Source organism: Strongylocentrotus purpuratus, unplaced genomic scaffold (assembly GCF_000002235.5).
Source record: "Strongylocentrotus purpuratus isolate Spur 01 unplaced genomic scaffold, Spur_5.0 spur5_contig_863, whole genome shotgun sequence".
Classification (NCBI taxonomy): domain Eukaryota; kingdom Metazoa; phylum Echinodermata; class Echinoidea; order Camarodonta; family Strongylocentrotidae; genus Strongylocentrotus; species Strongylocentrotus purpuratus.
Window position 1 is genome coordinate 1026038 of NW_022145572.1, and position 14583 is coordinate 1040620.

A 14583-nucleotide genomic window follows, 5' to 3' on the forward strand; every position below is an offset into this window, starting at 1 on the left:
TTGACAGCGTGCAATTGCTATAAAAGACCCTTTTGAATATTATTAATATGCCAAAATAAAATTCAAGTTAAAATTAGTTGGTGATATGCCAGCTATATATTACACATGTTAAACGTCCTATGGCCCCAAATGAACATGCATATTCATCTATAGGAAGAATGGTCAGGTTTAGATATGATTTATTGATAAAGAGAACATAATTGTAGACTACTGCGTCCAATCGATGGCGGCTTTCGGAACAGAGATGTCATAAATCTGTAACTTTAATACGCGCCAAAATGTTTGATGATATATTGCACCGGTGCCCCGTTTTGAATTCTATACCTCACAGTCCTCACTACAATTCCCATGCTACCTATTTCAAGTCAAGTGTCATCCCCTCGGAAAGGTAACAACATGCTTTCGAAGGCCTGATGCGAATGAATCTGACTCTATCTGTCTATACACAGAAATAGGGCTTTTCTGTCTCCATATTAAGGTCATTTTATTTTATAAACATCAGACGGGCACCTTTTCTATAATACTGATTTGACTTGCAAACAAACTTATGTGATTAAACAAAATAGATTATCAAGCCTATATAAAAGGGCCGCATATATGTAACCAGAGGGTCAGTGTCGGTCTAACCATTGAGGGGCACTCATGAGAGAGGTGGGCTACCACCGGTCTCAAGAGGGTGAAGAACTATGCATTATAAAACCTACAACCTCGGCGAAGGGTGTGGAACGGGGGTGGGGTCGTATGATCTTTTGACATTCCATGTCCACCCCTCCCTCTCTCTTCCGTTTGTTCTCTCAGTTATTTATCATTTTTCTTTTCCGCCATTCATGTCGTAGTTATATAAATATGATATATTGCATTCCATACAATATCAGATAAAACTGTGTTGTTGGAGAAACGCTGGGATCAGACAAAATATACAATCTATATGGACGTAGCTTGTTTCGAAATCAAGCCGTAAGAACACTATTCGCGTACCGTCACATTGTCTGCCACAGAGACATTCAAATAAGGAGACAAGTTGTGTATTTCTATGATGAACAAAAGAGTAAGAAAAATCTAGCAGGGAATCCCAGTAGCAACCAACAAAACTTGACCGTGTCAATAGAATGCAGAACACGAACTAATTGCTCATGCAACTGGATGACAGTTTTCCGTGTTTAAAAGATTTATGGCTCAGTCTTCACCAACTGAGCACGGTCCGATGATGGAGGTGAAAATCGTCGAAAATTGCGCCGAATGTGATGTGAAACAAAATCATGATATCGAATAAGAAAGGAAGATGATTGGATTTTAAGAGTTTCCATACGCTCCGGACCAACTGAATTCAAATTGAAACACAAATTCGAAAAGACAGTTAATCGAGAAAAAAAGGATTAATCGTTATCCTCTTCGTCCTTCCTCACCGCCACCTCCTCCCCTTCCCCCGCCATCCGCCCCCTCCTCCTCCTCATCATCTTTCCTTCCATCACTAGTGTGGACATCATTATCAACACATACCACAACAATCATCATCATCATCACCATAATCATTGTCATCATCATAATCACCACCATCAACAATGTCATCATTATTATCAACATCATCACCATCATTATCATCACTGTTTTTCCAATAATCAACTTCGTGAACAAGAAAGTCAACACCACCACTACCATCACCATATATTTAACAATAATTTTGTATCATCTTCACCATCACCACATTTGATAGAACCGTCATGGTGACCGTTGAACATCAGTAGACGTTGCACGAATATAGCACCTATGTAGGATGAACTTCAAATCGTAATCGGGTATCAAATTACTCCAATTTGCAAGTTTTTGTGTAAGGGATATAATCAGCATAGAAATTCAAGACTACGTGCCCAATCTACATGTATTCATATATCTGTTGGACATAAATCCTTACGAGAGATAATTAGAACACCATAAAAGGGAAATAACGCTAATAAAAAGAGGGGGGGGGGATACTTAAATGAATCATGACTACATTTGCTCGAGATTTATTACGAATGCAGTAACGCACCGAAAGAAGATCGACCAATTTGTGTCATCGTCATCTACGTATTACCCCCCCCCCCCCTCATTAATTCGGATACATTTTATCAAGAGCAGCGAACGAAAAGTTGGGAAAACTTAATTGAAATTTTGTAGTAGTATACTGCCGCCACTGTTAATCTTTATTACTGCCCAAATTAAAATCTGGATTCAGAGACCGCCCAAGGGAGACAAGAAATGTTATCTTCAATTCAAACGTGGTCTTTATGTTCAGGTTACATATAAAATATAGAGCAGGTTTCGATTAGTTTGTTCTGTGGGGGAAAAATGCTGTCCAAGTAGACAGGTGGTTTTTCAATCCAACCTGTCGATCAAGCAAAATTTCTCTGTAGGTATTTAATTATGTTCTCGTTTCTCCGCGAGCACTTTGGTATATCGGTAAAGGCTCTTGACTCTTGTACGAAAGGTCCCAGGTACGATTAACTCTTTCGATGCTTACATCCTCCGACAAGGTGTTTTGCCCAATGCTGTCCCTCTTGAGTCTTGACCGAGGTGTAAAATGCTAATTACCTGCTAATTTAATGCTGGGGTGATAATAATAATTGCGGTGCCCGTAGGCGGTATCAATACTGATCAGACTGATATCTGCATGTGGCTACCCTGGATAAATAAGACAAAACAATAACAACAATAATAACAACAACAGCATCAACACCAAAAGCAACCATCCACGATATTTGGAGTTTTGTTTCTTTTTGGTTACACGCCCAGGTTCAACTTTAGAATACCCCACAAATAAGAGTTGATGTACATAAAATTAATGTCAAAGACCTAGGGTTAGGGTTACGGTGAGAGTTACTTAAAAAGGTCGAGATTTAGCTTTATGGGTGAAGCATTTGGTACCCAACGAACGTTGGGTCAGTTTTAGTGGTGGGATATTCCAAAGTTGCTCCCATGCCCATCATAATATACTGGCTCTGTTTTTTTGTCACCCTATTTGTTAGTGTTACACCTTTAATGTGGAGTGATGATTCATGCTACCTACACACCTTTGCAGAGTGGATGCGGAAGGAGGCGTATACATGAATAATGCTTCCTAGCTGGCTTGTTCGTCGACGGTCGATGAAAGCGGACCCCATGTCCATTAGTTTGTTTTGTTGTACTCTGGATGATCAGGATTTTGGTGGTCGGTCGGAGAATAGGATGAAGAGTAACAAAGATGAGTGGAGTTGGAGGGGGAAAGAGTAATATAGACAGGGGAGAGAAAGGAAAGGAACAGAGGTACAAAGACATGGGTGTGAAAGGAGAGGGACAATAAAGAGGAAAGTGGGCAAAAAAAAAAACAGAGAGAGAGAGAGAGAGAGAGAGAGAGGGGGGGGGTGGTGTTTATTGGGCTATGGAAAAAAGACAGTGAGAGAAAGATGAAGAATAAACGAGAGAAAGAGGAAGAGAGAAGGAGAGAGAACGGGAGAGGGAGAGACAGAAAGAGGGAGGGGAGGGGGAAATGAAGAATAAGGAAAATGGGTAAAATAGAGAGAGGAATGGAGTGACATTTAGGAAATGGAGAGAGAGAGACAGAGAGACAGAGAGAGATAGAGAGACTGATGGAGGGCGGAAGGAAGAGGGTGGGGAGATAGAGGGGAGAATGATGGGGAGAATGAGGGCAGATTGAGATAGTGGTGTTTTTTTCTTTACCCCCCACCCCCCCCCCCCCTCTCTCTCTCTCTCTCTCTCTGCCATTCGGGGGTTGGGAAGTGACAGTCCTTGCCCCTTGTAACCACCCCACTGCATTCGAGAACCATGCCCATTACGTCCACGGAGCAATTTAATAGCTCCACGCTAATGTATGCTGAATGTAGATGGAAATACATTGGATAAATATAATCAAAACATTCAGCGTGTGCTCGTGAAAATAGATCGATGAATTGTGGTTTTAATTCTCGATGTATGCTTGTTTATTTTTTGCATGCGGTTTGTCTGCGGGCGTTTTGTGTCGATTATACAGCATGCGTAGAAATGAAGATGGTATATAGCTGGCATTTACATGTAAATAACTATGGATGGAAATATATATATATCAACCTTTGCTGTAGAAGAACAGGGTATAACCGTGATCCAGATTCTACGTATTGTGTATTACAAGTCTGATCTATACCAATCTGGCATTTATATCATACGTATCACACAGTTTATTTTCTTCATATTATCGATTTATTTATATTCTATTATTAAAGCAATTATTACGTAAACAAACTTGAGCCTACTATTAATATAAGCAAAAAGGTTTCTAATCTTCAGATGTACATTTTAACCAATAAAAAGTTGAAATTAAATAAAATTAAATAAATAGAAAACCCTTGCATGAAAAGAAATTGTACTTGGCTACTTAGCAAAATAATAGTGAAATAATTATTACTAATGAATGAATCAAGAAACACACGAAAATCAACATAGTACATTTGCTTGCGGTTTATTTTCGATTCAGTAAACTCACTGGGTAAAAGATCGACCCCTCTCGTTCATTTGCATTAAAATGCCTTCCGCTCCAAAATTGGTACATAACATCTGATTAATGTACAGTAGCAGATTGGAAAGGCTAAAATGCGGAATCTTTAAATGTTATCAGTAAATGCAGGCTCTTTTAATCATGAAAAGAATTGATCATCTCAAGATCTATTCATTTACGATATTTATGCCTGTGAAATTCCGTTTGTATGCTTATTGTAGACTTATTATACTTATACAAAAATGAGATTATTCGGGGGAAGGGGCTATCGTATCTTACGATGTCGTTCTCATTTTTATTATTATTACTCCACTCCTTGCACGAAAGAACAAATAAGTGGGTCGCTTGGCCATCTGACCATACAAAGTCAACCTAGATCCACCTCATCTTGAACTTAAAGAGGGTCACATCGTGGCCATTCAGCCTTGTTGTCTATTTGATTCCCGATAACCCTCCGGCGGTGTCACCTATTGTCGATCGCCATCGCCTTAATGAATTTTTGTTTATATTTTCTCAACGGACACTCGATCTCCGGTTCGGCCACGGCCTCGAGGGTCTTCCGGAATGGGAGTTTATCATGGAAGTCCAGTTTGCCTTCGAGTGGGCAATCGATTATTGACTAACTTCCGACGGGCAAGTCCGAACTTGTCGCGTAGGCCTATACTCACCTGATATTCAATCTTATAATATTGTATACAGAGTCATCGTCTTTTGAAAACCAAAATTGAAACTACGATACAACCCGACCTAATTCCAAACAGCGTCGGACGTAGGGGTTGGGTTTGCGGAGGGCAAAACAATATATTTTCAGATATACACAAATTGTGCCCGTTTATTCTGCCCCGGGCAGCAATTTGTTTATTTATGTGTTTGTTGTTTTTTATGGGGGGGGGGGGGGGGTTGGGGCTTTTTTGTTTTGTTGGGGGGGATTTTATTGAATGTCCAAAAATTTTGGAGTACAAAATTATCTCAGCAACGTTATTACGAGGGAGATGTTGTGTATATATGTACAATTAGGCTGAACATTTTACATACACACGGTAAAAAAGCAATATTCATTATCCAACTCCACCCATTCCAGCAAACTTTTTACTTCAGGAAGATAGTCAAGTTTGGTATCTATTTAATGTATATTAGTAAACATCGGTAATCCTTCTGATAGTTAGACATTATGTGTGACTGTGTATAGGAATGAGTGCAGTAGTGAAACTCGAAGTAAAATATTTTTCCTCCAGGCGAATGTAAATTTCTTGCCCAACTGTACCTGGCAGTATGATTGAGTAATTGGAAAACAAATTATACAACTGCTTTGTTGGAGTTGATTTTATGAAGTAGCTGGCCAAATAAAACGTCCAATAACAAGAAAGCACATTTGTGTCACTCGTCATACCCTCCTGATTAATGTAGGCATTATGCATCTATGTTTTAAATCTTCCACCAATATGTTACGATTTTGAACGCCAAGGGCTTTCTCTTGACTCATAAGCCAACGATTTACAGGGTGTTATTTCTATTTTTGTCCATCGTTGGCAATATGTACATAACATGTTTGTACAGTGATAATGATTTTCTCTTCAATTTGTGCTTTGTTTTTATTCCGTTTTGCTGTTTTTATTATTATTATTGTAAGAGGAATCGATGTGTTTTTATCGCAAGGCACTGGCTTTTAAATGCGATTTCTCGGGCACAATTTTATTATACATTATATCTTTGTACTTTATGAAGTAAACAAATTGTACTAAAGAAAAAAACAGAGAGCAATCATGAAATCTCGGGATATATGCTTCCACTCGTGATTATTGATTGCATTCTACTTTGCGGCTTTCAGCGATATTTTTACGGCTATGACTATTTGTTTAATTTTTTGCATAATTCTATTGAATAAATGAGTTCATCTGACTTCAATAATGGTCACATATAGGCCGGAAATAGGAAATCTGCCTCAAATTAATTGTAGAAGACTTGTAAAACACTAATACCGGTTTATTTTAAACTTTACAAAAATCTTTAAAAAAATATAAACATTTAAGGGCCGCTCTAACCCAACTAATATAGCCTTTAAAAACATGAATACACCTCTACTTATTAATAATCCAGCCTCTGATTTTTCAGACAATCTCTAAATTGACCCAAAAATTATAATAGCCATCCATTTTTCACAGTTCTCACGCTTGCTGGGCTACGCCCCTCGAAAAAGGTAATACGGTCACGTGACTTGATGACGCATTTGACGTCATTGCGGGCATGTCCGATTTGATAATTTCATAATTTCATAATTAGGAATGACGAAATTGCCAGAAATGTACTGGGATTATCAAGCGCATATTATTTTTGGGATAAATTTCTTTTTCCCCCAATTAATATCATAGTTTGCCTTTAAAAAAAATAAATAAAAAAAAAATAAAAAATTAATGCCTAAATCACCCTCCTTGTCACCGGAGAGGCGCCTGCAATGATGTCAAATGCAGCATCACCGAAACTGGGCATTTTTCTGCGCGTTCTGAGTCGTCATTTTTAAAGCTAGATTCCAGAAGCATTGATGATTTCTAAGAAAAATCAATGTCATGTTCGGAATCTCCGTCAAAAATTATTCTACATGTCTTTTTCCCCTTTTTTACAGCCTGTTTTGGTTAGATTGGCCCTTTAAGGATAATGAACCAAATCCGTGAAGTTTGTTAAATGAATTATATTGTTTCTATTTTTGCGATATGATTTCATACTGCGACCAACTTACAAACGGTGATTAACCAGTCTTCGACAAATTTGATGTGTATTACTAGAGAGGGCAGCATGCAAGATCGGAAAATAAAAAGACACACTGTCAGCCCAGGGCTTATGTGTGAATCCTTTGTTACAAAAATATCCTAATAATAATCATTTCCCCCTCATTGTTCTATGTCACTTATCGTCAATAACGGAAATACACTATATTGATTAATGACTCTTCTTTCATACAGGCTGTACTCGCGTAAGGCGTAAAAATGGTGTAGTTAAAATAGCATTGCCCTTTTCTCACTTTTTTCACTTTTGTTTATTTAGGCCGTTTTCTCTCTTCCTCTTGAAGAGGTGGGCATATATTTGACCTTTTTTTCATATTTGTCTTTGACTGACATTATGTCAAATAGTGAGGAAATTCCTATATTTGTATGTATTTGCGTAAAAAGTGAATACTTCCATTTATACTTTAATATCGGGAGATAGCCAAAGCCGAAAATAAATTTGCTTTTCCATTTTTAGATCGTCATTATTTCGGGTGATATTTATCGCACAACTGTATTATGAGGTGAGATCCATGTCGTTGGCCTTCATAACTCTGTGAATGAAATAGTTGATAAACGCCACTTCAGTTATTACTATAGCAACCATTTTTCATTGCATTTCATTTCCATTTCATTCGAAGTGGTCGTTTTTTTAAAGACTTAACACGCTTCATTTATTTTATGAGGCTGTTCGCAGAATTAAAGCTGAACAAAATCCTCTCGGACAAAATTTCCAAGTAGTAAATTGGACACATTATCAGACAGTTACACAAATCAGGATAATTTTACCCCACTATAACGTGCCCTATGCGAAATACTTCCCCGAAACTCAGACACAAACAGAAGCACAGAAACATAATCACGCACCGATGCGCTCACTCGTACACCCACCACCATACACCCACCCTCGTACACCTACCCTCGTACACCCACCCTCGTACACCCACACTCGTACACCCATCCCCATACACCCACCCTCATACACCCACCCTCCTACACCAACCCTCATACACCCACCCTCATACACCCACACTCATACACCCACCATCATACACCCACCCTCATACACCCACCTTCGTACAACCACCCTCGTACACCCACCCTCATACACCCACCCTCATATACACGCACCCTCCTACACCAACCCTCCTACACCCACCCTCATACACCCACCCTCATACACCCACCCTCGTACAACCACCCTCATACACCCACCATCATACACTCACCCTCGTACAACCACCCTCGTACACCCACACTCGTACACCCACCTCCGTACACCCACCCTTGTACACCCATCCTCATACACCCATCCCCATACACCCACCCTCATACACCCACCCTCCTACACCAACCCTCATACACCCACCCTCATACACCCACCCTCATACACCCACCATCATACACCCACCATCATACACCCACCCTCATACACCCACCCTCGTACAACCACCCTCGTACACCCACACTCGTACACCCAACCTCATACACGCACCCTCCTACACCAACCCTCATATACCAACACACCCACGCACTCTTAAGCCCGGCGCATACTACACGAATCGACTAGAATCCGATTTTTGAAAAACATAGGTTAAAGCGTTTTATATGAATATTCAAACACGTAAAAGACCGAGGATCTGAATAGTAATATGATTAATACAATCTAAATTGCAAGGGATAACATGCTTCCTCTGAGGAGGAGGAGGGGGAGGGGAGGGGGAGGGGAGGGGGAGGGGAGGGGGGGGAGGGGGAGGGGAGAGGGAGGGGGATCCGAGTGGTGGAGGGGGAGGGGGAGGGGAAGATAAATCGGCTCAGAATCGTAGTGCCGTCAGACCAGCAGTGCGATTGTCTACGAACTCATTCACGCTCAATGTGGACCATCTTCACTCACTGGGGAGTATTCTTACCATACGCTCAACATGAGGGCATATGGCAATTACTAACACAAAGGTTTATGGCATCCAACCAGATCCCAATTCTGTTCCAGGTATGGAATGGTAAATGTAGATTAATGAATGCCAAAGGACATTACTGCCGTGTTGGGGATCGAACCCATGACCTTAGTAAAGTGCCTAAACCACTCGACACTGTGACACCTCGACTACCACAACAGGCAGTACCTGTTCCCTCTCTCCTATGACCTATTTACAGCATTTCACAACTCATTTTTCGAAAGATAAACCGCGCTCACATTTTCTCACATTCCCCCTAAATCTATAATATTAATAATCTAAAGTACCAGACATTGAACACTGGAAGCTGCTGTAAAATCAAAAAGAAATATAGCTCATGTTATACATATTTTAATCACATTTGTGAGATATGAAACTTATGGTGGTTATTCTATTCTGAGATAGAATGACATGTACATTTCTGAAACAGTTTTCTAGCATGCAGATTAAAATAAACATGATTGAAGTTTAAATGGAAAATAAAATGCAGGCTAATTATTAAAAAAAATGTTATTGAAAATAAATTTACCTCTGTATAAGTCTGAAATAAACAATACGCAAAAGCTTTTAAACATGCTTACGTCACACCCATCAATTCAAAATTACTTTGGACACAGTGAAAATGACAAGATTTAATCTCGGTGACCTTGAAATATTACAGACATCATGATGAATCAATAATTCACAAGCAATTACGGGTATTGAAGATTGAAATATGGTTGATTTCTTTACTTTCAAATAAATGCCTTGGTCTAAGGCCGTTATAAAGGTACTATGTCCCATTTGCAGCCAACATCAAATTCTGTAGAGCTTAAATTTAACATTTCATATTTTGTTTATGATGTTTTGGCATGCAAATGGGACATAGTACCATTAAGTTTTGTTCATTATTTTTCTGAAAAATCCCAAAACCAGCATGGGTAATAGTTGCTGAATTATTTCAAAAGTAATGCGTGAAGTATGAATAGAATTGTGATGTATGTCGGTAATTATGGTGTCAATATTGACCCCGTGATTATCAAGCTTAATTGGATACAGTGCGGATTTCACTGAACTTATTTCGCAAGTGAACTAGGGTGTGTGTTTGTGTGGTTAAGTTTAGAAGGTTTCTCATAACGAAAGAGCGCCAACATCAATTTTTTTTTATCGTTCTACTCTTTTATAGTGATCAGTGATAACCACTGCAATAACAAAAAAAATAGTATGTATATATATAACTCAAGATGAATGAACGAATAATCTTACACACAATCAATAATGCTTGTACATCCCCCTCCCCCCCCCCAAAAAAAAAAAAAAAAAAAAAATTTGCAGACATTTATTTTCCATCTAAGGCATTACGGGAGGGGTTTTCAGCAAACATCGGGCGAAACAATCTGAGCAGTCCGTGCCTGTGTCGCAGGGCATCAAAGCTACGATGGAACCCTCTCCGCCGTCTTCACATATTTGGTTTTTTCGGCTGGGACACACGTCAGTGCACATGATCTCTATTGAAGGTAATGAAAACAGATCATTCTTAGAACGGTTTTGTGCCAACTCCAGCCATATCCAATTAAATACCGTGTATAACAAACAAAAAAACACGGGGAAAAAACAGAACACACACAAAAAACACACATATTATATCTTCTGATTATCTGCCATGTTATAATTGAATTCATCTTTTTCCATATTAGAGCCATAAAAATAATATTCCACGTTTATATAGCGTTTATAACATCGACGATGGCTTAAGCGTCTACGATTGTGGATAAGCTTTACATTTTTGTAAGGCCGGTATCATTTCAAGCTCTGCTTACGATATCGGTCTTCTGCATTCTCCCCCTTTTCTTTCTTTTCAAATACGATTAATTGTACTACTGATTATTTATATTTATTTATTTGTGAATTACTACTTGTATTACTTATTATTATATTGCTAAAATGTATTCATTGTTATTTTTGTTATTGTTTATGGAAAATGCAGAAATAAAACTTGAAATTGAAAAAATTGAGAAAAAAATATACCCCGGTCATTGGATTCGGGTTTGCCCGAAGACCATGTATGCACTTTCTCCACTCCCAGCTAGGCGTCTACATTAACCCACTACGGTGGAGAGTGGCAAATGTAGATTAACATCTTGCCAAAGCTAGGACGTCAGTCCCGGGCTAGGCATTGAACCCCAAACCTTGAGTTCTACAGTCCTTTGACTTTATCACTTGACCAGAACACCTCTACAAAATAGCCTTAGTATGAAACACAGTATTGGCGAGTTTCCACGGTTACATGTTGGGAGACAGCGACAAAGCAGAAATGGCAGGCAGTTTGTTTGAATTGATAAAGTTAGACTACGTGTAATGCCTAGTATATCAACCTTTTCCAGTATGATATATGAAATAAAGATGTGACAATATGATCATAAAATGGTTTTAGGAAACCAGTTACTTAAAATTGCAACATCTAAAGGCCTGGAAATCTATTCAAGATATGAACTTTGGCTTACAAATATTTAGAAAAACTACTGAATTAGAAATTTACTTACATGGCCAGTCGTATCTATATAAGTCTATGTTATCATATAAGACTTTACCAAGAAGAGAAGAGAAGGGAAGAGAAGGTTCCATGGGCCTTAATCATATAGATGGACTGGCATTCAATCGGTAAAATATCTCCAATATTTCTGCATTGACTCGTATCTTAACATTAAATTATATCTGTAACATGGAATTAATCGTAAGTTTAAAAGTTGCGATTGATTAAAGGAGATACGGTTAATTTGAAAGGGATACGATTAATTTGAAGGAGATACGATTAATTTGAAGGAGATACGATTAATTTGAAAGTGATACGATTAATTTGAAGGGGATACGATTAATGTAAAAGGGATACAAATAATGTAAAAGGGATACGATTAATTTAAAAGGATACGATTAATTTAAAAGGATACGATTAATTTGAGGGAGATAATTATGATTAATTTGAAGGAGATACGATTAATTGGAAGGAGATACGATTAATTGGAAGGATATACGATTAATTGGAAGGAGATATGATTAATTGGAAGGAGATGCGATTAATTGGAAGGAGATACTATATTGGAAGGAGATACGATTAATTGGAAGGTGAGACAACTAATTGTAACTTTTCATGCTATATGGCCTTTTACTACAGAATTCTGTAACTTACCTTTAGTTGTCGTGTCACAATCGGTACAAACGTCGCCTGTCCATTCATCTTTACAATCACATTCAAAGTCTATGGTAGCTGCGGTTCCTTCACCAATGCGCTTATTCGTACACACTCCTCCATGGTGACACGGGCTTGAGCTGAAAAGGAGAACGAAATTTTTTAATGGATTTAAATGATAGCAATGTTGATAATTAATGTTAGATTTACATAATGCATTATGATAAGTAGTACACAAACGCACTGAGAATTATTATGTCATCACCCTTGGTCTCTAAACAGCAAGCCTGCAAAAAAAAGTGTGCGCAATCCCCCCTCCCCGGAGGAGAATTGTAGGCCTACCCAACTAATGTATGCTTATATTCAACACGTTCCGACTACTAAATATCTATTTAGCTAGTTACGAGCGGTAAATGAGGAAATTTGTCACTAGGTCTTATGCTAGATGAGGCAATGACATTTGAACTTCTCTTTATATATAATGGGTAGCGCGACCTGTCATGTCATTTCAAAATACCTTTTGCAACAGACTGTCCTTAAAAAAAAAAATCGTTACCCTATACATGTATGTAACAAAAGGTGCCCTTGAATTTCAGAAATTTAGAAATTCCCTCGAAACAAAAGGGTTTGAAAATGGCTTTTTGTCGGAAAATAACGACCACTAGTTGTCGAATCGACATGAGTGATTGCAATCACCTAAGCCATAGTCTGATTTTCTGACCCTTGTACCGAATGGTCGTACGTTTTGTGCTACTCAAAGATTCAATCAGTTTAATTTTGGCCATTACAAGTCATGTAGTGGGTTATTGATGTAGACAAATGCTCATGTACATGTTCCTGCTCATTTTATGAATGTTGTTACCAACGAAAAAAACATGCCAGTCAGTCAGTCACTCGATAGTATTTGACAGGGAAGTCTAGCAAGTAAACGGGTTTCCTTGCATTATATAAACACTAGGACACCGCTAACGTTTAAATTTCACAGATAGGACATACATGACAATTCCTGCAAAGTTCTACAGAATTTGATATTGGCTACAAATGGGACATGGTATCTTTAACTCTTCGTCAATGTGCAAACCTCCAATTCAATCTCAAGCACTATGAGCTTCAGCTTTTTGAGTTATCAACGATTGAAAGTTTCATGTGTTCACAACTAGTACAGTACTTCATTTTATACCTGCATGCACATTCTCTGAACGGTGGTGGAGGGGCCGGAGTATGTGTCTTGGTCAGAAGAGCCGAATGAACGGTCTGTCCCTGGACTTCGTCGACCCCGCCGCCGATCAGGAGCAGAAATATGCCGATCACGATGCCGACGTTGACGAAACTAGCCATACTGGAATATCTCGTTGTGGTGTGGCGTCTTGAATAAAAGTAAATTTAAATGAAAAAAAAAATGAATGAATTGCATAACTCCATGAAACAGCGGATTAATTAAATGGCCCTCTCATCTCCTTTTCTCTCCCTTTCTTTCTCTCTGTCTGTCTGTCTGTCTTCCTCTCTCCCTCGCATTGACTTTCTCTTCCTTCATCCCTCTCTACCCTTTGCTTTGACAAAATTTGATAATAAGTATGCAAATCTTCTGAGTGTACTCTACACAAGCTCTTGTGTTTACGGGATCTCTGTCACAAATTAAATTTATAAGATTAACTCATTCACTATTCAACACGTGTCGGGTTTTACTTGAAAATCTAAAGTTGAACACGTAAGCTTAGTCAAGAATCTAGTTACAGTAGCCATCAGATGTGTCTCTCACTTTCACACTTTAATAGAAAGACCTACAGCAATAAAAACGACATCACGTCTTAAGAAAGAAACAAAAGCACACACAAAATCCAACGACAACATCAATAATTAAAAAACAGATAGGAAATTATTTTAAAAGTACGTATTTATGTGAAGACAGTCACTTACCCAACTGAAAGCTCTTCCAAAATGAGGAGACACCGTTTACTTCAAATGAAATTATCAATGTCCTTTTTATCTTTCGCGGCTGCTTTCCAGAGAGATGCTTCTCAAATGATGATGTGGCATTAAATAAGAACTTTACTAATGTGTTCAAATAGGCTATGTTCACGATGTACCCAAATTTAATGCATACGTCTTTGCGAAGTGCCTCGAAACAAACTATTTCATGCACCTGATAAGAATAATAGTATTACAATAGACAGAATCCGAACTGCATACATAGGT

General features: G+C 38.5%; 1 protein-coding gene across 1 annotated transcript; it reads right to left on the bottom strand.

Moving 5' to 3' along the window:
* Positions 1–10537: 10537 nt before the first annotated feature.
* On the bottom strand, positions 10538–14435 carry LOC115919322 (fibropellin-3-like). Its single transcript, XM_030972818.1, has 4 exons — positions 14305–14435; positions 13568–13753; positions 12388–12527; positions 10538–10708 (listed from the first exon to the last, which is right to left on the bottom strand). Exons 2-4 carry the CDS (start codon positions 13723–13725, stop codon positions 10551–10553), a joined length of 456 nt encoding a protein of 151 aa, XP_030828678.1. The 5' UTR covers positions 13726–13753; positions 14305–14435; the 3' UTR covers positions 10538–10550.
* Positions 14436–14583: the final 148 nt, after the last annotated feature.